The sequence below is a fragment of the Oncorhynchus gorbuscha genome, linkage group LG06, assembly GCF_021184085.1.
Source record: "Oncorhynchus gorbuscha isolate QuinsamMale2020 ecotype Even-year linkage group LG06, OgorEven_v1.0, whole genome shotgun sequence".
NCBI lineage: Eukaryota > Metazoa > Chordata > Actinopteri > Salmoniformes > Salmonidae > Oncorhynchus > Oncorhynchus gorbuscha.
The window spans coordinates 89,205,823-89,233,312 of record NC_060178.1 but is presented as its reverse complement, the minus strand read 5'-3'; the positions used below and the strand labels follow the sequence as shown (position 1 = coordinate 89,233,312).

Here is a 27,490-nt window from a genome sequence, read left to right as displayed (position 1 = left end):
TTTAGATGTGGGATGAACTGTGTGATATCCTACTATCCACCCAAACACCTTTAAATGTGGGCACCCAACTGTGTGCTATCCTTTTATCCACCCAAACACCTTTAGATGTGAGATGAACTGTGTGCTATCCATCTATTCACCCAAACACCTTTAGATGTGGGCACCCAGCTGTGTCCTATCCTTTTATCCACCCAAACACCTTTACATGGTGGGCACCCAACTGTGTGCTATCCATCTATCCACCCAAACACCTTTAGATGTGAGATGAACTGTGTGCTATCCATCTCGCCACCCAAACACTTTTAGATGTGGGCCTCCAACTGTGTGCTATCCATCTATCCACCCAAACACCTTTAGATGTGGGAACCCAACTGTATGCTATCCTTCTATCCACCCAAACACATTTAGATGTGGGCACCCAACTGTGTGCTATCCTTTTATCCCCCCAAACACCTTTAGATGTGAGATGAACTGTGTGCTATCCTTCTATCCACCCAAACACCTTTTAGATGCTATCATTCTATCCACCCAAACACCTTTAGATGTGAGATGAACTGTGTGCTATCATTCTATCCACCCAAACACCTTTAGATGTGGGATGAACTGTGTGCTATCCTTCTATCCACGCAAACACATTTAGATGTGGGCACCCAGCTGTGTGCTATCCATCTATCCACCCAAACAGCTTTACATGGTGGGCACCCAACTGTGTGCTATCCTTTTATCCTCCCAAACACCTTTAGATGTGGGCACCCAACTGTGTGCTATCCTTTTATCCTCCCAAACACCTTTAGATGTGGGCACCCAACTGTGTGCTATCATTCTATCCACCCAAACACCTTTAGATGTGGGATGAACTATGTCTTATCCTTCTATCCACCCAAACACCTTTAGATGTGGGCACCCAACTGTGTGCTATCCATCTATACACCCAAACATCTGTAGATGTGGGCACCCAGCTGTGTGCTATCCATCTATACACCCAAACAGCTTTACATGGTGGGCACCCAACTGTGTGCTATCCATCTATCCACCCAAACACATTTAGATGTGGGCACCCAGCTGTGTGCTATCCTTCTATCCACCCAAACACCTTTAGACGTGAGATGAACTGTGTGCTATCCTTCTATCCACCCAAACACCTTTAGATGTGGGCACCCAACTGTGTGCTATCCATCTATCCCCCCGAAAACGTTCAGATGTAGGCACCCAACTGTGTGCTATCCATCTATCCCCCCAAACACTTTTAGATGTGGGCACCCAACTGTGTGCTATCCTTTTATCCACCCAAACACCTTTACTTGGTGGGCACCCAACTGTGTGCTATCCATCTATCCCCCCAAACACCTTTACTTGGTGGGCACCCAACTGTGTGATATCCATCTATCCCCCCAAACACTTTTAGATGTGGGCACCCAGCTGTGTGCTATCCTTTTATCCTCCCAAACACCTTTAGATGTGGGCACCCAACTGTGTGCTATCCTTTTATCCTCCCAAACACCTTTAGATGTGGGCACCCAACTGTGTGCTATCCTTTTTTCCTCCCAAACACCTTTAGATGTGGGCACCCAACTGTGTGCTATCCTTTTATCCACCCAAACACCTTTAAATGTGGGCACCCAACTGTGTGCTATCCATCTATCCACCCAAACAGCTTTAGATGTGGGATGAACTATTTCTTATCCATCTATCCACCCAAACACCTTTAGATGTGGGATGAACTATGTCTTATCCTTCTATCCACCCAAACACCTTTAGATGTGGGCACCCAACTGTGTGCTATCCATCTATACACCCAAACATCTGTAGATGTGGGCACCCAGCTGTGTGCTATCCATCTATACACCCAAACAGCTTTACATGGTGGGCACCCAACTGTGTGCTATCCATCTATCCACCCAAACACCTTTAAATGTGGGCACCCAACTGTGTGCTATCCATCTATCCACCCAAACCCTTTTAGATGTGGACACCCAACCGTGTGCTATCATTTTATCCACTATCCACTATCCATTTTATCCACCCAAACACCTTTAGATGTGGGCACCCATCTGTGTGCTATCCATCATTGTGGTCCTTCTGTAGCTCAGTTGGTAGAGCATGGCGCTTGTAACGCCAGGGTAGTGGGTTCGATCCCCGGGACCACCCATACGTAGAATGCATGGACACATGACTGTAAGTCGCTTTGGATAAAAGCGTCTGCTAAATGGCATATATATATATATATCTATCCACCCAAACACTTCTAAACCTTTACATTCTTTACATTCACCCACATTATTTACCAATTATGTTTCCAATAGGATTCCTTTATGACATGAACATAAAGGACAATTTTATAATCATAGTAAAATGTGATACAGACTGATCCAAGAGGCACAGAATGACTGAATCTTAGAGATTGTACCTCATAGTTAACATTATCTGAGGGATGTTTTCTATACTGGGTGGTTCGAGCCCTGCTAATTGGCTGACAGCCGTGGTATATCATACTGTATACCACATGATGACAAAACATGACTTTTTACTGCTCTAATTAAGTTTATAATAGCAATAAGGCACCTCGGGGGTTTGTGTCCAGGCACCCCGTGTTGCGTCGTCCTTCCAAGATGTAGTCCCGACACAAATCCAGGGTTGCTACCCAAGCCGATTGCTCGTTCGTTCTATTGGTTCAGTTTCTAGAGACGCGACCCAGTCATTCAGTCTTTTTGTTCTGTTTCTATGGACTTGACCCAGTCGTTTGTTCTAAATGTTCCATTGCATACTGGCTGGCAACGTTCTTATCCCTTGCTTGCTAGCTAGTCAACTACTGCTAACTTACAGTCACGTCAAACAGTGCAGCCAGAATAACAACAAAGTAGCTGCATTTGCATTTGTTTAAGCTGTTTTCTAGAGACATTTATTTGGGTACATACATAACAATGATCTACTGAGGCGTGATTTCACTTGGCATAGAAAATGTGCTCACTCGTCAGAACACAGAGGAACTAGCCAACAACACAGCTAACACAATCACTTCAAACTGAAGCTGGAAAAATGGCAAACTAGCTGCACTTTTCAGTTTAGTTTTCTTTGTATATAACCATAAAACTGATTCACGATTTTGACTGGCTGAGAAACTCTGCCTGTCTGTCTTGTCCCGACTCCCGACACGTTACTATTGGACAGCTGGAGATCGAATTTGAATATTGAAACAATGTTGCAAATTTCGGAGAGATAGACAGCAAGGTTTTACAAATCTCTGCTGTTAAAAACTAAATGTTAGTCTAAAAGAAATGTGAGATAATGCCAAGATGCTTTTTATAGTGGAAATCAAGTTTATAAATTGTGTGGCTGGGCTGATGAGACAGTGGATTGCTCAGCCAGATTTAGCTGGTGGTAACTTGTGGAATAGACACCGGCTGGAATGCGGTTTGAACCAACCAGGATTAGACCCACCCGTTGTATAAATTGGCCATATACCACACCCCCTTGGGCCTTATTGCTTAAATATCTCATCTACCATAGCCAAATGTTCCCATCAGCTCCAAATATCTACTGTATCAACCACACAGCCCTGTGTTGTCTTCCCTCCACTCCTCTCCCAAGTCGCTCCCCCCATACCCCTCCCAGTCTTGCCCAGTGCCCGGTTCAGCCCTTGTTTGATGGTGACGGCTGTCTGAGTTAGTGCCAGCCACTGGCCCTCTCATACTGTTCCATCAGCCAGGGGTTGATTCAGAGCTGGGCTGGAGCTGGTTCAAGGGTTGCTATCCATTGGTTCTCACGTGGCCATGGTGCTTTTGTCCCAGACTCAGCTCTGGACATTGGCCTCAAAGCCTCTGTATAACCCTTTCATGCTATTTGAGACTTGCCATAATGTGTGATAATAAGTATCACACAACTGATACCTGTCCTTCTTGTAGCAGGCACGTCCCCTTCTAAGGAATCCAGAAGCAAGAATCAGAGTGAAGACCGCCATGATGACGGTAAGAGAGTGTGTGTTCTAGTATCATCTTTCTGCATGGATTGCATTTTTGTATGTGTGTAGTAGCATATTTACAGTACAGTTGTTTCTCTCTCTCTGTGTGTGTGTGTGTGTGTGTGTGTGTGTGTGTGTGTGTGTGTGTGTGTGTGTGTGTGTGTGTGTGTGTGTGTGTGTGTGTGTGTGTGTGTGTGTGTGTGTGTGTGTGTGTGTGTGTGTGTGTGTGTGTGTGTGTGTGTGTGTGTGTGTGTGTGTGAGTGAGAATGCGTGCAAGCGTGTGTGCACGCTTGCTTGCATGCAATCATTCATGGTCAGTATCCCTAATCTCCATCTCTCCCCTGTGCCAAGTTCCTCTCTGTGGAAATGAATACAGGATGAAGCCGGGAGGTTTTATAAAGAATGTTTTCTTTCAGGGGAAACTTATTTAAGAAGCATTATCAGGCTATTCTGCAGTTTCAGGGACTTTGGATGTGTAATACTGAAACAATTATAGTCCTCTCCAGTAAGATGGACCAGAGATAATTAGATTCTTACACTGGAGGGCGTCGTAAGGCAATTAGCTTGGCACACCATCCATTTGGCTCCAAGCTTATGGTTGGGGGGGGGGTTTAAAAAAAAGATATCTACTACAGTGATGTTTTCTTTGGGGAAATAATCGCTCTACCGCTACCACTTGATTGTAGTCTAAAGCACACGCATTAGACACACACACACACACACAGATAGCCGCAGAGGCTGGAAAAGATAGATAGCTAGTGAAGCTGCTTCAAGGGCACCAATGCATTGTAATCTAATTGAACAAAACACTGACTAACACCTCCTCAGATCTCGCAAGCACACACACACACACACACACACATATACGCACACACACACACGCACACGCACACGCACACACACACACACACACACACACACACACACACACACACACACACACGCACACGCACACGCACACGCGCACGCACGCGCACACGCACACGCACACACGCACACACACACACACACACCTCCTCACATCTCTCAGGCTTTACTCGTTGTATCACTACCTCTGCCATAATCCATAGCCATAATAATTAAATATGATTCACAAATTCAATCACAGGAATTATGGAGCGTAAGTATTTAGTAATAATCTTTATAAATTCTAATTTATCAGGCCTGCTGGATGCTTAATGGCAGCTAATCCACAGACAAAAGGCCTTGGCACAGTCACTCTAGACATTTTAGAACACGGGAAAAGAACACTCCTTCAGTCAACTTCTTACACACGATCCAGTATGAATTTAAAGACTGTTCTGTGCTGTAAAGGTGTAATTGTATTTAAAGGAAATATTAATTAGTGAAGTTTTAATATGATTCTGTGATGTACTGTAAAGGGTGGGTTGATGTACTGGCTCTAATTTAAATGACCTAAACTTCTCATTTGCTCTAGCACAGGAACAGTTTGCCAGTGCTGTGATAAAATATTGTGTAGCTAGCCAGACAGTTTAAGAGGAAGGATACCATACATGTTTTAAATTAACTGCCAATATGCCAACATTCAATTCAAACAATGCGGTCAATCCACCAACATACACTAGCTGAAATCAGTCGATGATAGGATTTATACAATGGGTGGGTCTAATCCTGAATGCTGATTGGTTAAAACCGCATTCCAGCCAGTGACTATTCCACAAGTTACCACCGGGTAAGTCTATGATGTTAAAATGCCTATTTACACTGTACCATCAGACTTCGCAATCCACCGTCTCATCAGTCCAGCCAGGTTATTTATCAACTTGATCTCCACTATAAAAAGCATCTAGACATGATCTCGATCTATTATCTGAAGTTGAAGTCGGAAGTTTACAAACACCTTAGCCAAATACATTTAAACTCAGTTTTTCAAAATTCCTGACATTTAATCCTAGTAAAAATTACCTGTTTTAGGTCAGTTAGGATCACCACTTTATTTTAAGAATGTGAAATGTCTGAATAATAGTAGATAGAGTTATTTATTTCAGCTTTAATTTCTTTCATCACATTCCCAGTGGGTCAGAAGTTACACTCAATTAGTATTTGGTAGCATTGCCTTTAACTTGTTTAACTTGGGTCAAATGTTTTGGGTAGGCTTCCACAAGCTTCCCACAATAAGTTGGGTGAATTTTGCCCATTCCTCCTGACAGAGCTGGTGTAACTGAGTCAGGTTTGTAGGCCTCCTTGCTCACACACGCTTTTTAGGTTCTGCCCACAAATGTTCTATAAGATGGAGGTCAGGGCTTTGTGATGGCCACTCCAATACCTTGACTTCGTTGTCCTTAAGCCATTTTGCCACAACTTTGAAAGTATGCTTGGGGTCATTGTCCATTTGGAAGACCAATTTGCGACCAAGCTTTAACTGACTGATGTCTTGAGATGTTGCTTCAATATATCCACATCATTTTCCATCTTCATGATGCCATCTATTTTGTGAAGTGCACCAGTCCCTCCTGCAGCAAAACACTACCCCCGTGCTTCACAGTTGGGATGGTGTTCTTCGGCTTGCAAGCTTCCCCCTTTTTCCTCCAAACATAACGATGGTCATTATGGCCAAACAGTTCTATTTTGTTTCATCAGACCAGAGGGCATTTCTCCAAAAAGTACGATCTTAGTCTCCATGTCCAGTTGCAAACCATAGTCTGGCTTTTTATGGCGATTTTGGAGTAGTGGCTTCTTCCATGTTAAGCAGCCTTTCAGGTTATGTCAATATAGGACTTGTTTTACTGTGGATATAGATAATTTTGTACCTGTTTCCTCCAGCATCTTCACAAGTTCCTTCGCTGTTTTTTTGGGATTGATTTACACTTTTTTCACTAAAGTACATTAATTTCTAGGAGACAGAACGCATCTCCTTCCTGAATGGTATGACGGCTGCGTGGTCCCATGGTGTTTATACTTGAGTACTATTGTTTGTACAGATGAACGTGGTTTGGAAATTGCTCCCAAGGATGAACCAGACTTGTGGAGGTCTACCATTTATTTCTGATGTCTTGGCTGATTTATTTTGATTTTCCCATGATGTCAAGCAAAGAGGCACTGAGTTTGAAGGTAGGCATTGAAATACATCCACAGGTACACCTCCAATTGACTCAAATCAGAAGCTTCTAAAGCCATGACATCATTTTCTGGAATTTTCCAAACTGTTTAAAGGCACAGTCAACTTAATTTATGTAAACTTCTGACCCACTGGAATTGTGATACAGTGAATTATAAGTGAAATAATCTGTCTGTAAACAATTGTTGGAAAAATTACTTGTGACATGCACAATGTAGATGCCCTAACCAACTTGCCAAAACTATAGTTTGTTGACAAGAAAAACAAGTTTTAATGACTCCAACCTAAGTGTATGTAAACTTCCGACTTCAACTGTATGTGTTCTGACGAGTGGGCACATTTTATGCCAGGCGAAATCGCGCCTCATTAGCTCATTTTTATGGATGTTTCCAAAAAAATGTCACTAGAAAACAGCTTTAAAAAATGCAAATGCGGCTATTTTGCTGTTATTCTGGCTGCACAATGTAGGGCACAATGTATGAATGTATTGTTGGATCCAAATCGCAGTTCTAATCATTGGCCAGTACAGAGAAGTAAAATGATAAGTCCAAATCTCCATCCATGGCTAATTTAGGAAAGGACAAATTTTAGCTAGCTAGCGACCGGAGGACAACAACACCACGAGATGCAACAATTCAAGATGTTTCTGTCAGTGACGATGTGACGTGATGTGATTGGAGTGAAGCTAAATCCAAACTGGCTTCCCTTAACACTTTGTTTTTGGTGATTCAGGACCATTCACAGTTGAGCTCACTCAGTTTAGCTGAATGCTGATTGGCTATTATTTTATACTTTTTTTATCAAGGGAGTCCAAATGCTCGCTGGCTTCCCTTGCATTCAATGCTACGGGCGGCAACAATGTCATACTCTTTTTGACCGAACAGCATCAAATAGTTGGCCTACACATACATAAGGTGGCTGTTTTGCTCGTTCGGATGCTTTCTCCGGGGAGATTACATTCAGCCTCTTACGAATTGAAGGGAAATTATGAAACACAGAGAGACAAAAGATTCATTATTTTATATGGATTTTGTATATTTCTTATTACATTTTCGGGGGAAGCCTGGCTTCCCTTGGATCCATGAATACAAGCCACTGATTGTAGGGCAGTACATGTGCATTGAACAACACAGCAGCTTGTCGGCATATTTTGTTATTTCTGTATAACAAAACATTTACGACGAAGTTGGCTCTTTTATACTGGGGGTAAATGGGAAAGAATGCTTGTTTTCTTCAATATGTGGGCGTGGTCGAGGGGGAATTCCTTATTATTACGTGAATATTGACTCTCAATATTCCTTCCATTTAGACTTTGGATTTCTTCCTGACAACAACGGTTGCCATTTTCACCGCATTATGGAAGTTTGAGGGTTTATGACACAGCCCGTCTAGTAATTAAATAGGATCTCTATGGTTACAACCCATTTCGAGGCTATATAGAACCCTTTTTAAGGTTCTTTATAGAACCTTTTTGGAGAATGGTTCTATAAAGAACCTTACTCAATATCAAAGGTTATTATTAAATACTTTTGAAGAACCATCTTTTTTAAATTCTGGTCAGCCATATTATATCCCAAAGATTCCCTAGGTGTTATTATTGTGTTAATAAAAAATAAAAAAATTAAGATAATTGTGTAGTTTAGAGCGTGTAGTCTTAGAGTGATTATCTTAATTTACTGAGGTTAGCTAGCCAGCTATTTGTCGTCCTTAACGTAGGAGCCAACAGCTAGCCAACGTCTACTGAATAGAACTTCCGCATTCAACAACCCGGTCGCATTCCGCTTCGCTCCACAGGTAGTATCACATTTTTCATTTCATTTCTTTACAGCACAACGGTTTGATTTGTTTGATCGTAGCTAGCTACATAGCCGTCTGTGTATCAAAGATAATTGTGTAGTCTAGAGCGATTTTCTAGGTTAGCTAGCCAGCTATTGTCGTTCTTTTAACGCAACATAACGTAATCAACACTGCTAGCTAGCCAGCTAGCCCCCGAATAGCAGCACTGTAGAAACTATTACACTCAACGGAACGACTTGATTAGTGTAGTGTCAACAACGCAGCCACTGCCAGCTAGCCTACAAAGTCAACAACGCAGCCACTGCCAGCTAGCCTACTTCAGCAGTACTGTATCATTTTAATCATTTTAGTCAATAAGATTCTTGCTACGTAAGCTTAACTTTCTGAACATTCGAGACGTGTAGTCCACTTGTCATTCCAATCTCCTTGCATTAGCGTAGCCTCTTCTGTAGCCTGTCAACTATGTGTCTGTCTATCCCTGTTCTCTCCTCTCTGCACAGACCATGCAAACGCTCCACACCGCGTGGCCGCTGCCACCCTAATCTGGTGGTCCCAGCGCGCACGACCCACGTGGAGTTCCAGGTCTCCGGTAGCCTCTGGAACTGCCGATCTGCGGCCAACAAGGCAGAGTTCATCTCAGCCTTTGCCTCCCTCCAGTCCCTCGACTTCTTGGCACTGACAGAAACATGGATCACCACAGATAACACTGCTACTCCTACTGCTCTCTCTTCGTCCGCCCACGTGTTCTCGCACACCCCGAGAGCTTCTGGTCAGCGGGGTGGTGGCATCGGGATCCTCATCTCTCCCAAGTGGTCATTCTCTCTTTCTCCCCTTACCCATCTGTCTATCGCCTCCTTTGAATTTCATGCTGTCACAGTTACCAGCCCTTTCAAGCTTAACATCCTTATCATTTATCACCCTCCAGGTCCCCTCGGAGAGTTCATCAATGAGCTTGATGCATTGATAAGCTCCTTTCCTGAGCACGGCTCACCTCTCACAGTTCTGGGCGACTTTAACCTCCCCACGTCTACCTTTGACTCATTCCTCTCTGCCTCCTTCTTTCCACTCCTCTCCTCTTTTGACCTCACCCTCTCACCTTCCCCCCCCTACTCACAAGGCAGGCAATACGCTCGACCTCATCTTTACTAGATGCTGTTCTTCCACTAACCTCATTGCAACTCCCCTCCAAGTCTCCGACCACTACCTTGTATCCTTTTCCCTCTCGCTCTCATCCAACACTTCCCACACTGCCCCTACTCGGATGGTATCGCGCCGTCCCAACCTTCGCTCTCTCTCCCCCACTACTCTCTCCTCTTCCATCCTATCATCTCTTCCCTCTGCTCAAACCTTCTCCAACCTATCTCCTGATTCTGCCTCCTCAACCCTCCTCTCCTCCCTTTCTGCATCCTTTGACTCTCTATGTCCCCTATCTTCCAGGCCGGCTCGGTCCTCCCCTCCCGCTCCGTGGCTTGACGACTCATTGCGAGCTCACAGAACAGGGCTCCGGGCAGCCGAGCGGAAATGGAGGAAAACTCGCCTCCCTGCGGACCTGGCATCCTTTCGCTCCCTCCTCTCTACATTTTCCTCCTCTGTCCTCTGTCATTTTCCTCCACTTTCTACCACTCTAAATTCCAAGCATCTGCCTCTAACCCTAGGAAGCTCTTTGTCACCTTCTCCTCCCTCCTGAATCCTCCTCCCCCCCCCCCTCCTCCTCCCTCTCTGCAGATGACTTCGTCAACCATTTTGAAAAGAAGGTCGACGACATCCGATCCTCGTTTGCTAAGTCAAACGACACCGCTGGTTCTGCTCACACTGCCCTACCCTGTGCTCTGACCTCTTTCTCCCCTCTCTCTCCAGATGAAATCTCGCGTCTTGTGACGGCCGGCCGCGCAACAACCTGCCCGCTCGACCCTATCCCCTCCTCTCTTCTCCAGACCATTTCCGGAGACCTTCTCCCTTACCTCACCTCGCTCATCAACTTATCCCTGACCGCTGGCTACGTCCCTTCCGTCTTCAAGAGAGCGAGAGTTGCACCCCTTCTGAAAAAACCTACACTCGATCCCTCCGATGTTAACAACTACAGACCAGTATCCCTTCTTTCTTTTCTCTCCAAAACTCTTGAACGTGCCGTCCTTGGTCAGCTCTCCCGCTATCTCTCTCAGAATGACCTTCTTGATCCAAATCAGTCAGGTTTCAAGACTAGTCATTCAACTGAGACTGCTCTTCTCTGTATCACGGAGGCGCTCCGCACCGCTAAAGCTAACTCTCTCTCCTCTGCTCTCATCCTTCTAGACCTATCGGCTGCCTTCGATACTGTGAACCATCAGATCCTCCTCTCCACCCTCTCCGAGTTGGGCATCTCCGGCGCGGCCCACGCTTGGATTGCGTCCTACCTGACAGGTCGCTCCTACCAGGTGGCATGGCGAGAATCTGTCTCCTCACCACGCGCTCTCACCACTGGTGTCCCCCAGGGCTCTGTTCTAGGCCCTCTCCTATTCTCGCTATACACCAAGTCACTTGGCTCTGTCATAACCTCACATGGTCTCTCCTATCATTGCTATGCAGACGACACACAATTAATCTTCTCCTTTCCCCCTTCTGATGACCAGGTGGCGAATCGCATCTCTGCATGTCTGGCAGACATATCAGTGTGGATGACGGATCACCACCTCAAGCTGAACTTCGGCAAGACGGAGCTGCTCTTCCTCCCGGGGAAGGACTGCCCGTTCCATGATCTTGCCATCACGGTTGACAACTCCATTGTGTCCTCCTCCCAGAGCGCTAAGAACCTTGGCGTGATCCTGGACAACACCCTGTCGTTCTCAACTAACATCAAGGCGGTGGCCCGTTCCTGTAGGTTCATGCTCTACAACATCCGCAGAGTACAACCCTGCCTCACACAGGAAGCGGCGCAGGTCCTAATCCAGGCACTTGTCATCTCCCGTCTGGATTACTGCAACTCGCTGTTGGCTGGGCTCCCTGCCTGTGCCATTAAACCCCTACAACTCATCCAGAACGCCGCAGCCCGTCTGGTGTTCAACCTTCCCAAGTTCTCTCACGTCACCCCGCTCCTCCGCTCTCTCCACTGGCTTCCAGTTGAAGCTCGCATCCGCTACAAGACCATGGTGCTTGCCTACGGAGCTGTGAGGGGAACGGCACCTCAGTACCTCCAGGCTCTGATCAGGCCCTACACCCAAACAAGGGCACTGTGTTCATCCACCTCTGGCCTGCTCGCCTCCCTACCACTGAGGAAGTACAGTTCCCGCTCAGCCCAGTCAAAACTGTTCGCTGCTCTGGCCCCCCAATGGTGGAACAAACTCCCTCACGATGCCAGGACAGCGGAGTCAATCACCACCTTCCGGAGACACCTGAAACCCCACCTCTTTAAGGAATACCTAGGATAGGATAAGTAATCCTTCTCACCCCCCCTTTAAGATTTAGATGCACTATTGTAAAGTGACTGTTCTACTGGATGTCATAAGGTGAATGCACCAATTTGTAAGTCGCTCTGGATAAGAGCGTCTGCTAAACGACTTAAATGTAATGTTAAATGTGTTCATGGACAAGTTAAATCAGGTGTACCAGCCCTGCAACAGCGGGGGCTCCCTGAGGAGAGAATTGAGAACCACTGATTTAGTCAGCTTTTCTCAATTGACACATGTCACCGTAAATGTTCATAGTAATATCACAGATAGAACAATGAGACCGATATTTCACCGAATGTATAAATATGACGCATCCGCTTGGTGGATGGTAGTGAGAGGAAGCCCAGAGGCCGGCAGTGGAAGAAGATTTTGGCCTACATTCTGCAAATTTTCTCATCGCTGAAACATTTGATCTCAATACAGTTTTATGTTCCCAAAACTAGAGTCTGGTATGAACAGAGTGGACAATTTTTTGTAAACTTTAGCCTTTGCCAAAGTTGTAAAAATCACGTTGTTTAGGAGTACAAAGGCAAATTGAGTTATTGCACGTGCACTTCACAGAGTAGGCATTCCCTAATGGAAATTTGCAGATGTATGCTAGAATCGTTAGCTCGTGCGTGGCTCTGCCCATCTCCTTGCTTGTTCTGCCCACTGTGACTCATCTGTTCCCATTGGAAAGGACAGGCTGTGGTCTATCTTGGTTTAGTTATACAAATCTTTGGTAATATTTAACGTGTACGTCTTCTTCTTCTTTGGTATTTTGGCAGTCCGCAAACAAATGTTGAAGGTCATGCTGCCACCTAGTGTATTGGCTGTGTATCAGCCTACTATTCTTTAGTATGACTTCATTACACTTTGTGAAAAAGTTGCCCTACAAACTAACCCTACATCCATTAAAACCCAATCACTATTCCACTACTTTGGCCCTATCTAATCCCACAACTGGCCAGCAGCCTGGTAGGACGGGACACTGTTGTTCAAATAATAATAATATAATAATAATATATGCCATTTAGCAGACGCTTTTATCCAAAGCGACTTACAGTCATGTGTGCATACATTCTACGTACGGGTGGTCCCGGGGATCGAACCCACTACCCTGGCGTTACAAGCGCCATGCTCTACCAACTTGTAACTCTGCTGCAGTAAAATCTCGTACACCCAAGTACTTCTCTGCATCTGCCACCACAACATCTATCCTCTGTGATTTATGTTCCATTCCTGCGGTAAAGTTGTCCAGGAACGCTAAAAAACCAACCTTACTGAAGCACATGTTATTCCTATCACTCTCTATTGACCTCAGCCTACTTACAGGAATCCCCTTACGACCTCATCTTCCTCTACTACTCTCTATAAAGTGGCCATATATACAGTATATATTTTTAATACAGTCTAGCTAAAAAATAAGTGAAAATGTACAAATTATCTAATGGATTATGATAATTTTCAGGGAAAAATATATACATAAGTTTGACCCCCTAATTTTAATTTGCTCCATGGCTAAGGGGGAGACAAGGCTGTTTGGCACATCTCAGACATGAAGAGGAAAAGCTTTGGGGCTGTTTCTGATTAATAAACAATGCCATGCTGGTGGTTAGTAACATTCCTTATAAAACTAAGCCCAGAAAATAATTTGTATATCATATCATAGGAAAACACACTGTAATCACACGGATTTGCATGAAGTGAGCAGTTCAGATTTGTCACTTCAAGCCCAAATATTTCATACTTTGACTAAAACGATGACTTATTGACTTAAAATAATTGTGCAACAATCAGGGGTAAGCTCTGGTCATCGTCTTTCAGCACGAAAAAGTGGAAGAGAGAGAAGGAGAGTGAGAGCGAGAGAGACAAACACAACAGAATGTTCCTCTGACCGGAATATCAGCTGTTCTTTTCTGATAGTTTTCCCACAATTCTTCATGTTGAATCTGCGAAAATGACCAGCGTTCGCTGGCATACAGCAGGTTGTCGCTGCAACACAACTCTGATGACAGCAAGTGATAGAAGACCGATGCGGAATTCTTTAGGGCTCCCACCCAGCCTACAAGAGACAGCATCAGAGACTTGGTCTTTACTCCGGTACACGATCTACACGCGCAGCCTGATTCCGTGAGTGCGTCCCAAATGGCACCCTATTCCCTAAATAGTGCACTACCTAAATAGTGGGCTATGCACACGTTATTGTTATTTTATTGTGTTACTTTTTATTATCTTTTACTTTAGTTTATTGGGTAAATATTGTCTTAACTCTTCTTTAACTGCACTGGTTAAGGGCTTGTAAGTAAGTATTTCACGGTAAGGTTTACATTTGTTGTATTTGGCGCATGTGACAAATAAAGTTTGATTTGATTTGCACTACATAGGAAATAGGGTGATATTTGGGTCGCAGCCTCTAATTCTCTGTCTCATAGGGGGACTAATGTACAATCCTCCTGATGTGCTGTAATGATCTGCTTTGTGATGTAATTGTCATAAAATCCAAGAACAGGATACAGAGAAAGAGAGAGAGGGAGAAAAAGATTGAAAGAGAGAGGGAGACAGAGAACGATGGAGGAGGAGAGCGGGCAGGAGGGAGAGAGAGGGGGGAGAGGCTGTGAATGAGAAAGACAGAAAGAGAGGTGAGAGTGGCTGAGTGGAAGAGCGAGGCAACTGAGAAAGACACTTTAACCAGAGGCTTGATAAAGAGACAATGTCACAGACCAGTTGGCATGCAGCAGTATCACTCTTCGTTCTCTATTATACAGTATAGAGAAATGATCAGATGTCACAAGACAGAGCTGGAGCAGGACACACAGCCAAAGTTCAATCCCCTAACTGTTTCCTTAGCACACAGCAGAATAAACGAGTGAAAGGGAAAATGAGATAGGCGGATGAGAGGGAGGGAGAAGATAGGTCGTCATTGTAAATAATTATTTGTTCTTAACTGACTTACCTGTATAAATAAAGGTGTAATACAAATATGAAAAAATAGAGTGAAAGATGACAGGAGTTGGTTTAAGAGATGCAGAAGGATACTAAGTAGAACCAGATAGCGTTCTTCATTTTATCCCCATATGGGAACCCTTTATCTAGTGTTCTCCCAAAACCCTTTATGTAGGGTTCTTCATAAAACCCCATGTATATGGTTATACCTTAAATTATTAATGACAATACATTATCACATATATATCATAAGGCCTTTCTTTCAGGGCCTAGTTATACCATAGCACAGTGGTGTTAGGAAACTACAGGTTACAGGCCACGTCAGGCCTGCAAGTCACATTATGCTGGCTGGTAAAGTGAATCCAGCCACATATTCAACAGTTTAGTTAGATTTTTTTCAGAATGACTGCCAGTGTTAGGATCATTGTGAGGAGACTACCTAAGCCATTTAAACTGGAACAACCATTTCAGTATCTGGTGCAAAAAAATATTAGATTAGTTTAGAAACATTTGTCATTTATTTTTTTGTAGCATAAGATTAATAAATCAATCAATGTAAATGCAAAAACACAAATATTAAAAACAATTCTAAAAATCTACCTGCAGTATAGCATGCTGAGTAATGGTAATGATTATGGTAAACATTTGCCTAACTAGCCTAACTTCTTGACAACTCATCTGAAACATTTTTATAAATCAAGGTTAAAATATTGCTGTGTTTGCTCCGCATTTTCCTCAAATGGTCACCTCATTCAGATGAAGTTGAAATATACCTTATTTATTGTGTCATATTTCTCCTGCTGGCTGGCTGAGGATCACTCCAGGCTGTCAGTTGTCACTTCACTTTTCAGAGCGTGGGGGAGTGTGAGGCCACGGCAAAGATGCATGATGACTACAGTGTGATTGGTCAATAATCTAACACATCTAGGGTGTGTTGTGTGGTTGTCAGCTATTAACTCATTCATTGCAGGAATTGACACATAATGTGTTGGAAAATGTTGTCAACACAGTGCTTAAAGTAACACAACATGTGCCATCCATAATTAGACACAGGGATGTGTTCAAAAATAACACTTTGTTTCTAAGAGTGTACATTTTTCCTCAATAGTCAGAGCTAAGTAGGAAAAAATATATGTATTACTTTAAATGTGGGGAGAGAATTAAATTGAGAGGACGTATTTATGCCACACACACTCACTCACTCACTCACACTCACACACACACACACACACACACACACACACACACACACACACACACACACACACACACACACACACACACACACACACACACACACACACACACACACACACACACACACACACACGTATTCCCTTACCAGTACAGTATAAGCAGCTACTGTAGCCAGTAGCCTGTTTGCCCTTACATAGACAGGCTTCCCTCTGTGTTCAAACAAGCTCAGTGCAGGCATGGAGAATCAATGGCTTTTCCCCCTATGACGTCTGGCTTTTCCAGCACGCCGCGCAGTGACGCACACACCCACACCTTGCACACCCGTCGCATATAACGACAGCTGTTGGTCGTAGCGCTCTGAAGCACTTTCTATTTGGCCAATTTCTCAGTGTGTTTTTCACCCATGATTTGTCCGACGCTAAAGGTTGACTGGAAAGAAGAGCAGACAGACAGACAGTGTTTGTGGCGGAGAGTCATGGGTGAAGGGAGTGTCAGAGGGAGATGTGGATAGGTGTGTGTTGGAAGGGGTGTAGGTTGTTGCTGTAGGCAGCTATCTCACTGTAAGGTTTAATATTCTACACACATCCTAATGCCTCTCACACAAACCCAGCAGAAACCCCCAACTGGAAGTGCATCAGTCTCTCCTCAACATTAGAGAGTAAAGTGGTGTTATGTACTGATGCTGAAAGCTAAGTCACTCAGGTGGATTCATCCATTTGTAGACCCTTCTGTCACACACACATGCTAAGGACCTAGTGAACACACACAGAGACTATTTATAGCTGGAGTTCCACAACAGTAGATATTGAATATGATTACTCCACAGGCCTTAGCTAGTCTCCCGATTAACTCCCTGCCTATCTATGTATCTGCATCCTGCTGCTTGCTGACGGTCCTACATGAGCATATTAGGGGCACATTCTTAACAATATACAAGCAGTCCTATGAGCCTCTCATCCCTAGCAGTACTGTACGTCCAAACCACTGACATACACTACCGTTCAAAAGTTTGGGGTCACATAGAAATGTCCTTGTTTTTTAAAGAAAAGCACCAAACAAATGTCCATTCTGTTACGACTTCTATAAATGGTGCGGTGGAGGAGTCAAACTCAGAGAGCAGGTAATATCGTACGTGAATCTATTCATTCCAACGACAGCGGAGACATGGACATGCCAACACTAGGGCGCATGAAACCACCCGTCCAAAATACACAGGACTAAAACTGTCCGGAAAATAACGAGATAACACTAATACACCAACACCAAAATAACAGAGAACACGCCCGCACAAATACCCAGAGGGCCTAGTGCCCTTAAATAGCCTACAAACAACACTAACTCAAAACAGGTGTACCCAATTAAACCCAATAAACAGAAACAAATGGAAAGGGAATCGATGGCAGCTAATAGGCCGGCGACGACGACCGCCGAGCGCCGCCCGAACAGGAAGAGGCACCATCTTCGGCGGGATTCGTGACACATTCAAATGACATCAAATTGATCAGAAATACAGTGTAGGCATTGTTAATGTTGTAAATGACTATTGTAGCTGGAAATGGCTGATTTTAATGGAATATCTACATAGCGTACAGAGGCCCATTATCAGCAACCATCACTCCTGTGTTCCAATGGCACGTTGTGTTAGCTAATCCAAGTTTATCATTTTAAAAGGATAATTGATCATTAGAAAACCCTTTTGCAATTATGTTAGCACAGCTGAAAACTGTTGTACTGATTAAAGAAGCAATAAAACTAGTTAGACTAGTTGAGTATTTGGAGCATCAGCATTCGTGGGTTCTATTACAGGCTCAAAATGGTCAGAAACAAAGCACTTTCTTCTGAAACTCGTCAGTCTATTCTTGTTCTGAGAAATGAAGGCTATTCCATGCGAGAAATTGGCAAGAAACTGAAGATCTCGTACAACGCTGTGTACTACTCCCTTCACAGAACAGCGCAAACTGGCACTAACCAGAATAGAAAGAGGAGTGGGAGGCCCCAGTGCACAACTGAGCAAGAGGACAAGTACATCAGAGTGTCTAGTTTGAAAAACAGACACCTCACAAGTCCTCAACTGGCAGCTTCATTAAATAGTACCCGGAAAACACCAGTCTCAAGGTCAACAACGAAGAGGCAACTCTGGGATGCTGGCCTTCTAGGCAGAGTTCCTCTGTCCAGAGTTTTGTGTTCTTTTGCCCATCTTAATATTTTATTTTTATTGGCCAGTCTGAGATATGGCTTTTTCTTTGCAACTTAAATAGTACCCGTCTCAACGTCAACAGTGAAGAGGCGACTCCGGAATGCTGACCTTCTAGGCAGAGGTGTAAAGAAAAAGCCATAGACTGACGAGTGTCAGAAGAAAGTGCTTTGTTTCTGACCATTTTGAGCCTGTAATCGAACCCACAAATGATGATGCTCCACATACTCAACTAATCTAAAGAAGGCCAGTTTTATTGCTTCTTTAAACAGGACAACAGTTTTCAGCTTTGCTAACATAATTGGCAAAAGGGTTTTCTAATTATCAATGAGCCTTTTTAACTTGGATTAGCTAACACAACGTGCCATTGGAACACAGGAGTGATGGTTGCTGATAATGGGCCTCTGTACACCTATGTATATATTCCATTAAAAGTCATTTACAACATTAACAATGTCTACACTGTATTTCTGATCAATTTGATGTTATTTTAATGGACAAAACATTTGCTTTTCTTTAAAAAACAGAGCATTTCTAAGTGACCCCAAACTTTTGAACGGTAGTGTACATCCATACTGTCCTATGAGACTCTCATTCCTAGTGGTACTGTACGTCCAAACCACTGACATATATACATACAGTCCTATGAGTATGTTGTCAATCTGAAGTGAACTAGAATGTGCAGAACCTCCTACTAAACCCTTCATCCAGATACACACTGAATGCAGTAGGTACAGACTCAAACATTTGTTTCAAAAAGCATGCAACATTTTTGAATTGTGTAAATTATTTTGTCTGCCCAGGGGAATCATATCCCTCATCCTTTACTTTAAATAAGATGGGGAGGACGAGTCACGGTGTTGCTTTGTCCTATTAGTGACACACAGACAACACACACACAACAAACATGCACACACACACCTTCCCTGCTCCTATTGTGTAGAATGGTATTTTAGAATCTATTTTCATCAATAGCTCAACATTCTACAGTAAGAGTTATTTCACCTGCGTATTGTATTGGGAGGAAACTATGTGACAATACTGCCCCCTGCAGGAGAAAGCTATTAACTGTAAGATACAGTGGTGTCACTACAATGTGGTGGGTTATAATAGGGTCCGTGCTATCTGAGACCCTTGGGAAATCCCTACCCCATTGAAGTTGACAATTAAAATGGTTAGGGTTAGGGTTAGAGTCACTTAAGGGTTACGGTTATGGTTAAGGTAAGGGTTAAGGTTAGGGTTTAGGGTGGGACCACAGGAGGTTGGTGGCACCCTAATTTGGGAGGAAAGGCTTGTGGTAATGGCTGGAGTGGAATTAGTGGAATGGTATCAAAAACATCAAACACATGGTTTCCATGTGTTTGCTGCCATTCCTTTGACTCCTTTCCAGCCATTATTATGAGTCGTCCTCCCCTCAGTAGCCTCCACTGATATGGACGTCTGAAGGATCCCGGATAGCACAAACCTTTAGTAATAGTGATCCTTGTGATATCACACACGGAATATGTTCTAAATTCTATATAGTGCACCGCATTTGAACAGGGCCCATAGGGCTCTGGTCAAAAGTAGTGCACTATATAGGGAATAGGGTGCTAGGGTGCCATTTGGGACACATGTACTGAATCAGTTTGAAAAGTACTGAGCAAATGTATGTTTTTTTCATTGTGTCCTTGTATCCTCAGACAGAAAATATTAATGTTTGCCAGATTCAGACAGAGTGATAACAATGCTATTGGATGAAGTGTATGGCAACTACATGTTGGGGTGGCAGGGTAGCCTAGTGGTTAGAGTGTTGGACTAGTAAAAGGTTGCAAGTTCAAATCCCTGAGCTGCAAATATTTTGTTCTGCCCCTGAACAGGCAGTTAACCCACTGTTCCTAAGCCATCATTGAAAATAAGAATTTGTTCTTAATTAACTGACTTGCCTAGTTAAATCAATGTAAAAATGTGTTTACCCATGAATAATATGTTGTGATCATGTCAGATAGGTGGTCCTGTTTGGCTCAGATGGTAGAACATGGCGCTTTGCAATGCAAGGATTATGAGTGATTCCTGCTGGGGCCACCCATATGAAAATGTAAGCTAGCTGGCCTGTAGGTTGCTTTGGATAAAAGTGTCTGCTAAATGGCTTATTTATTTATACTGAACACAAATATAAACGCAGCATGTAAAGTGTTGGTCCCATGTTTCATGAGCTGAAATGAAAGATCCCAGAAATGTTCCATATGCACAAAAAGCTTATTTCTCAAATTTTGTGCACAAATTTGTTTACATCCCTGTTAGAGAGCATTTCTTCTTTGATAATCCATCCATCTGACAGGTGTGGTGTATCAAGAAGTTGATTAAACAGCATGATCATTACACAGGTGCTCCTTGTGCTGGGGCCATTCTAAAATGTCACACAACACAATGCCACAGATGTCTCAAGTTTTGAGGGAGCGTGCAATTGGCATGCTGACTGCAGGAATGTCCAGTAGACCAAGTGAAACCATGCCAGCCCAGTACCTCCACATCCGGCTTCTTCACCTGGGGGATCGTCTGAGACCAGCTGATGAAACTGAGTATTTATGTCTGTAATAAAGCCCTTTTGTGGGGAAAACATATTCTGATTGGCTGGGCCTGGCTCCCCAGTAGATGGGCCTGGCTCCTCAGTGGCTGGGCCTGGCTCCCCAGTAGATGGGCCTGGCTCCCCAGTAGATGGGCCTGGCTCCTCAGTGGCTGGCCCTGGCTCCCCAGTAGATGGGCCTGGCTCCCCAGTAGATGGGCCTGGCTCCCCAGTAGATGGGCCTGGCTCCCCTGTAGATGGGCCTGGCTCCCCAGTAGCTGGGCCTGGCTCCCCAGTAGATGGGCCTGGCTCCCCAGTAGATGGGCCTGGCTCCTCAGTGGCTGGGCCTGGCTCCCCAGTAGATGGGCCTGGCTCCCCAGTAGATGGGCCTGGCTCCCCAGTAGATGGGCCTGGCTCCTCAGTGGCTGGGCCTGGCTCCTCAGTAGATGGGCCTGGCTCCCCAGTAGCTGGGCCTGGCTCCCCAGTAGATGGGCCTGGCTCCTCAGTGGCTGGGCCTATGCACTACCAGGCCCAGCATGGCTGCACACCCTGCCCAGTCATGTGAAGTCCATAGATTAAGGTCTAAGGAATTATATGAGCTGTTAACTCACAACAATTTCAAAGATTTGACTTTGTTGTGTTTACATATTTGTTCAGTATAGCTAGACACAGCATTGTTGGAAACACAAATACATCTCTACCTGATGTGACAAGACAGACAAGACAATATATAACTATACTATCTTAGGCTGCATACAGTGCATTGCAAAAGTATTCACCCCCCTTGGCGTTTTTCCTATTTTGTTGCATTACAACCTGTAATTTAAATGGATTCTTATTTGGACTCAATGTAATGGACATACACAAAATAGTCCAAATTGGTGAAGTAAAATTTTTAAAAATAACTTGTTGTGGTGCGTGTTTATGTATTCACCCCCGTTGTTATGAAGCCCCGAAATAATATCTGGTGCAACCAATTACCTTCAGAAGTCACACAATTAGTTAGTTTGCACACAGGGGGGCTTTATTTAAGTGCCACAGGATCTGTCACATGATCTCAGTATATATACACCTGTTCTGAAAGTCCCCAGCGTCTGCGAACACCACTAAGCAAGGGGAAACACAAAGCAAGCGGCACTATGAAGACCAAGGAGCTCTACAAACAGGTCAGGGACAAAGTTGTGGAGAAGCACAGATCAGGGTTGGGTTATAAAAAATATCTGAAACTTTGAACATCCCATGGAGCACCATTAAATCCATTATTAAAACATGTAAATAGTTTGGCACCACAACAAACCTGCAAAGAGAGGGCGGGGTGCACAGTTATGCACACTCAAGTTTTCTGGGGGGGTTTTGGTCTTATTTCTTGTTAGTTTCACACAAAAAAAATGTTGCATCTTCAAAGTGGTCGGCATGTTGTGTAAATCAAATGATACAAACCCCCCAAAAATCTATTTTAATTTCAGGTTGTAATGCAACAAAATAGGAAAAATGCCAAGGGGGTGAATACTTTCGCAAGCCACTGTATATAAGGCCATGATTCTCATTTAAATAGAATGCCAATCATGATTACTGGGAAGGATTGCTGTTGCTGTGTGTTTGTGAGTGTTTGTGCGTGCTTGCATGTGTCTGTGCCTGAGTGTGTGTCAACATTTTCAGATTGACAGCAGCACTCGAGACAAACACCAAAAACAAGGCTTTGGTAGAAATTGTTCTCCTTCCCCATCTAATGGGGTCTGCCATTTGTATTGTTCAGAGAATGGGTCTAAAATTGCATAGATATGAAAAAATTGCTTTTTTTCCTTCAGCTTGTTAGAAAAGCAATTATAGAAGCAGCACAATAGCCATTCATACAGCATGTTAGCTTATTGGTGTCATGGCTTTCATTTACTCAATTTGTCCCAAATGTCATTGCTGAGAGAGGGGAGGGGAGGGAAGGATGGAGGAGAGAGGAGGGAAGGATGGAGGGGAGGGGAGGGAAGGATGGAGGAAAGGGGAGGGAAGGATGGAAGGATGGAGGAGAGGGGAGGGAAGGATGGAGGAGAGGGGCGGAAAGGATGGAGGAGAGGGGAAGGAGGAGGAAGAGGGAGGGAGTCATTTAGTAATCTTGGCAACATTTCGACATGCTGGTCTCTTGAATGTTGGCATCAATTTGACATTTAGCGAATTGTGTTATGTCCAGACAAGACAACACGGTCTTGTCCAACCAGACCAATGTAGACAATCCTGTACTGTCATGGCGGAGATACTGTAGAAGATGCTATGTGTTTGCTCAGGGGCTGACCAATGTCTCTCCTTCCACTGTCTGTACAGATGAGCTAGATCCACCTAAAGAAGACGCTGACAACCATACAGCCATGGAGCAAGATACCCAGGACTCACAGACAGGTAACATGGATACATATACATTCAGGTAGTTAACAAAAGCACTATCCTGAAGCTGGTATCTGTTCTGTCCTTCTATCCTGTGGGTGCTACCCACCACTCTCTGTGTCAAGCTTCAAGTTTATTTTGCCATAGTGTAGGGAATACATTAACATTCTCCCTCATCCCATGAGCTCTCGAAACACATCGTCACTGTGTGCTACTACTCTGAATGAACTTCAGTTGTCCGACTTACAGGAATAAGAAGGATAAACAAAGGCATATCAATTATGTATAGCCTTGGATGTGACAGTGACAAGTTGTCATGAGTTTGTTGTTTTTGTTTTTAACTAGGAAGTGATGTCATTGTTATTATAGGAGACACACACACACACACACACACACACACACACACACACACACACACACACACACACACACACACACACACACACACACACACACACACACACACACACACACACACACACACACACACACACACACACACACACACACGGCAAATTCTCCAGATTAACATTGTTTTAAATGAACACTGAGAGGGTTATAAATGAACACTGGAATTGTGGACTCTGTGGACCCTTATACACATTGGAATAGTGTTAAATTAATACACTGCTTAGTGTAAAGTGTTATTCAAATAAGCTTTGCCTTTCGAGTAAATTGTTACCACCCATGACTGTATTTGTAAGTAACAGAGACATGGTTGTTGCATTCATCCATTTTCAGTCCTATGGACTTCACCAAGTCAGATCCTATAAAATAAAATAAATATATAAATATATATTATCTAACACAATAGCTGTGTTTGAATACCCATACTAACATACTGTATACTACATACTTAATGAGTATATACCCCATACTATATACTATTAGTTAATTTTAGTATAATGTAAATGAACGGTATCCTTTCAGTTGAGTGTACTAGCGCTTCGCCTGTCTACCGGAAGTTGATGCTGTTGCTATACAACTTCTTGCTAGCTTGTTAGCATAACAAATTATTAGACATCTTACTACTTCATTAACTATGTCCACTAAGAACGCACAATGACTATACCAGTTAGCTAAGCTAGAATGACATGAATAATCAAGTCAATAAACGTTGGGTAAAACAAAAACATTGGGTAGTTAGTTAGATAGCATATAGTTAATATACTGTAAAGTTTGATGTATTAGTAGCCAACTAATGTTAGGTAGCTAGCTAACATACCGGTACACACAAGCAACTGATGTAATTATAACGTTATGCTATGCGGTTTGTAAAGCTAGTGCAGCCAACATAACGTGAAACGTGAAACGTAAGTTATTTGAAAAGTCATTACTTTTTCATTTAATTCCTCAACATTTTCTTAACATTTGTCATAATTAATTAAAGCAATGAATATCCGCTCTCGGTGGACTTATATTTCCCGCCATTTTCTTCAAATCTGAAAATGTTCTGAAGCCACACCCATTTTCTAAAGAATTGCATTATGGGCCCTAAAAGCACAGAAATGTAACGGCGTTCGTCTGTTGAAAGAAGAGAGTCGGACCGAAATGCAACTAAATACAAAAACAACAGAACGGAACGAAACTAATACAGCCTATCTGGTGACTACAACACAGAGACAGGAACAAACACCCACGAATTACAAAGTGAACTCAGGCTACCTAAATACGGTTCCCAATCCGAGACAACGAGAATCACCTGACTCCAATTGAGAACCGCCTCAGGCAGCCAAGCCTAACTAGACACACCCCTAATCATACACAATCCCAATGCTAATAAAACCCCAATACGAACCCAACACATAAACTCATGTCACACCCTGGCCTGACCAAAATATATAACGAAAAACACAAATTACAATGACCAAGGCGTGACAAGAAATTGTGTTCACTGCTTGTAATGCTTCGATTTTTGGCGAATGTAGCACGACATCCGGGAACTTTTTGGCATACTAACTATATCCATACTATGACCAATAAGCATACTACATACTCAATTTACGTCACAAATAGTATTCAAACACTGCTAATAGCATACGTTGTTCATACGGCCTTATTTTGACAGCCTAAAAAAAACGTAACTTATCTTTACAGTAACTTCTAAGTTACTAGTGAGTTGTACCATATGTGAACTGATGATAATGCTAACTCTGAAATCAGTGTGGCACACACATCAGTATGACACACACACAATCAACATCACACATCCACCTCAGACATTGATTGCGTGTGTATGTGTGTGTGCGTGCATGTTTGTGTGTTTGTCTGCCTGCCTGCCTGTGTGTGTGTGTGAGACGTGCGTGTACTTGCATTGGTGTGAGGGCAGCCATTGTTTTTTTGTTATTTCCAGAATGTAAATGTGTGTTTGTGTGTGTGGGCGGATAACATAATTGATGGGTTACATCTCGCTCTGCTCAGCCATATACCCCCTCCAGAGCACAGCAAACACAGGTGTGAGCAGTTACTACATATCACATATCACACAGAGAGATTTATATGAGAGGGAGAGAGAGAGTGTGGGAGAGAGAGAGTGGGAGAGAGAGAGGAGAGAGAGAGAGAGGAGAGAGAGAAAGGAGAGAGAGAGAGAGAGGAGAGAGAAGAGAGGGGGACAAAGATATGAGAACGGGTTTGTAATTCCTTTTTGGGTTTATTAAGTTTATTTGGCAGCGACATGAGCTCTAGAGAGAGACAGACACAGAAAGAGAGAGAGGGTGGGAGAGTGACAGACTTGAGAAAGACAGATAGATAGATAGATAGATAGATAGATAGATAGATAGATAGATAGATAGATAGATAGATAGATAGATAGATAGATAGATAGATAGATAGATAGATAGGCTCTCTCTACATGTGGTCAATGTATTACATATTGTTATTCCCACCAATTATTTCACAAAGCAGACAAGCACACACACTGAACGAGTTGGAAGCTAGCCTTCAATATAGTCTAGCCTTCACTCTTAAAGGGATGGTAGCCTATATTAGCCACTAGTCCTTACTGTACACAAAGCAGACGTGCACACATTTCAATGTTTGGAATCTATGTTAGTGGCTATTCTTCACTCTTATTGCCCATGGGGCTTCCTTCCATAGGCTTAACTCATGGGGACTGAGTGGGTGGGCTGCAGTATCAACCAATCAACTTAATGTAGACATGTCACTAGTGTCTGTGAGGCTCTCATCACACACACACACACACTGTGTCATTCTGGAAATAATAAAAATACGATGGCTGGTCTCACACCGATGCACACACACACGCATGTCACAAACACCCACACACTTTAAAACAGCGGAGGGGAGAGAAAATTGAGAAGGGAGGGGGGAGAGAGAAGAGAGAGGGGAGAGAGAGGTGAGAGATAGGGGAGCAAGAGAGGGGAGGGGAGCAAGAGGAGAGAGAAGAGAGAGGGGGGGGAGAGGTGAGATGTGAGAGATAGGGGAGCAAGAGAGGAGAGAGGAGAGAGAGGGGAGAGAGAGGTGAGAGATATGGGAGCAAGAGAGGAGAGAGGAGAGAGAGGGAGAGAGAGGTGAGAGATATGGGAGCAAGAGAGGGGAGAGAAGAGAGAGGGGAGAGAGAGGTGAGAGATATGGGGGCAAGAGAGGGGAGAGAAGAGAGAGGGGAGAGAGAGGTGAGAGATAGGGGAGCAAGAGAGGGGAGAGGTGAGGCGAGAGAGAGGTGAGAGATAGGGGAGCAAGAGAGGGGAGAGGAGAGAGAGAGGTGAGAGATATGGGAGATCGAGGGAGTGACAGACTAGAGAAAGACAGACGGACCGAGCAGAGCGAGCAGACGGATAGAGCAGGCAGACAGACAGAGAAGACAGATAGAGCAGATAGAGAAGGCAGACAGACAGAGAAGACAGATAGAGCAGATAGAACAGGCAGACAGACAGAGAAGACAGATAGAGCAGATAGAACAGGCAGACAGACAGAGAAGACAGATAGAGCAGATAGAACAGGCAGACAGACAGAGAAGACAGATAGAGCAGATAGAACA

At 43.8% G+C, this 27,490-nt stretch overlaps 1 protein-coding gene across 1 annotated transcript in view; it reads left to right on the top strand.

The window, feature by feature from the left end:
• The window catches only part of macrod2 (mono-ADP ribosylhydrolase 2), a gene marked incomplete at its 3' end in the record, with an annotated part of 1,344,506 nt that overhangs the window by 1,269,602 nt on the left and 47,414 nt on the right, over positions 1-27,490 (top strand). The window contains exons 11-12 of the mRNA XM_046354831.1: positions 3,903-3,965; positions 23,434-23,508. Coding sequence (XP_046210787.1) covers positions 3,903-3,965; positions 23,434-23,508 — 138 coding nt within the window. The remainder of the gene's footprint in view (positions 1-3,902; positions 3,966-23,433; positions 23,509-27,490) is intronic.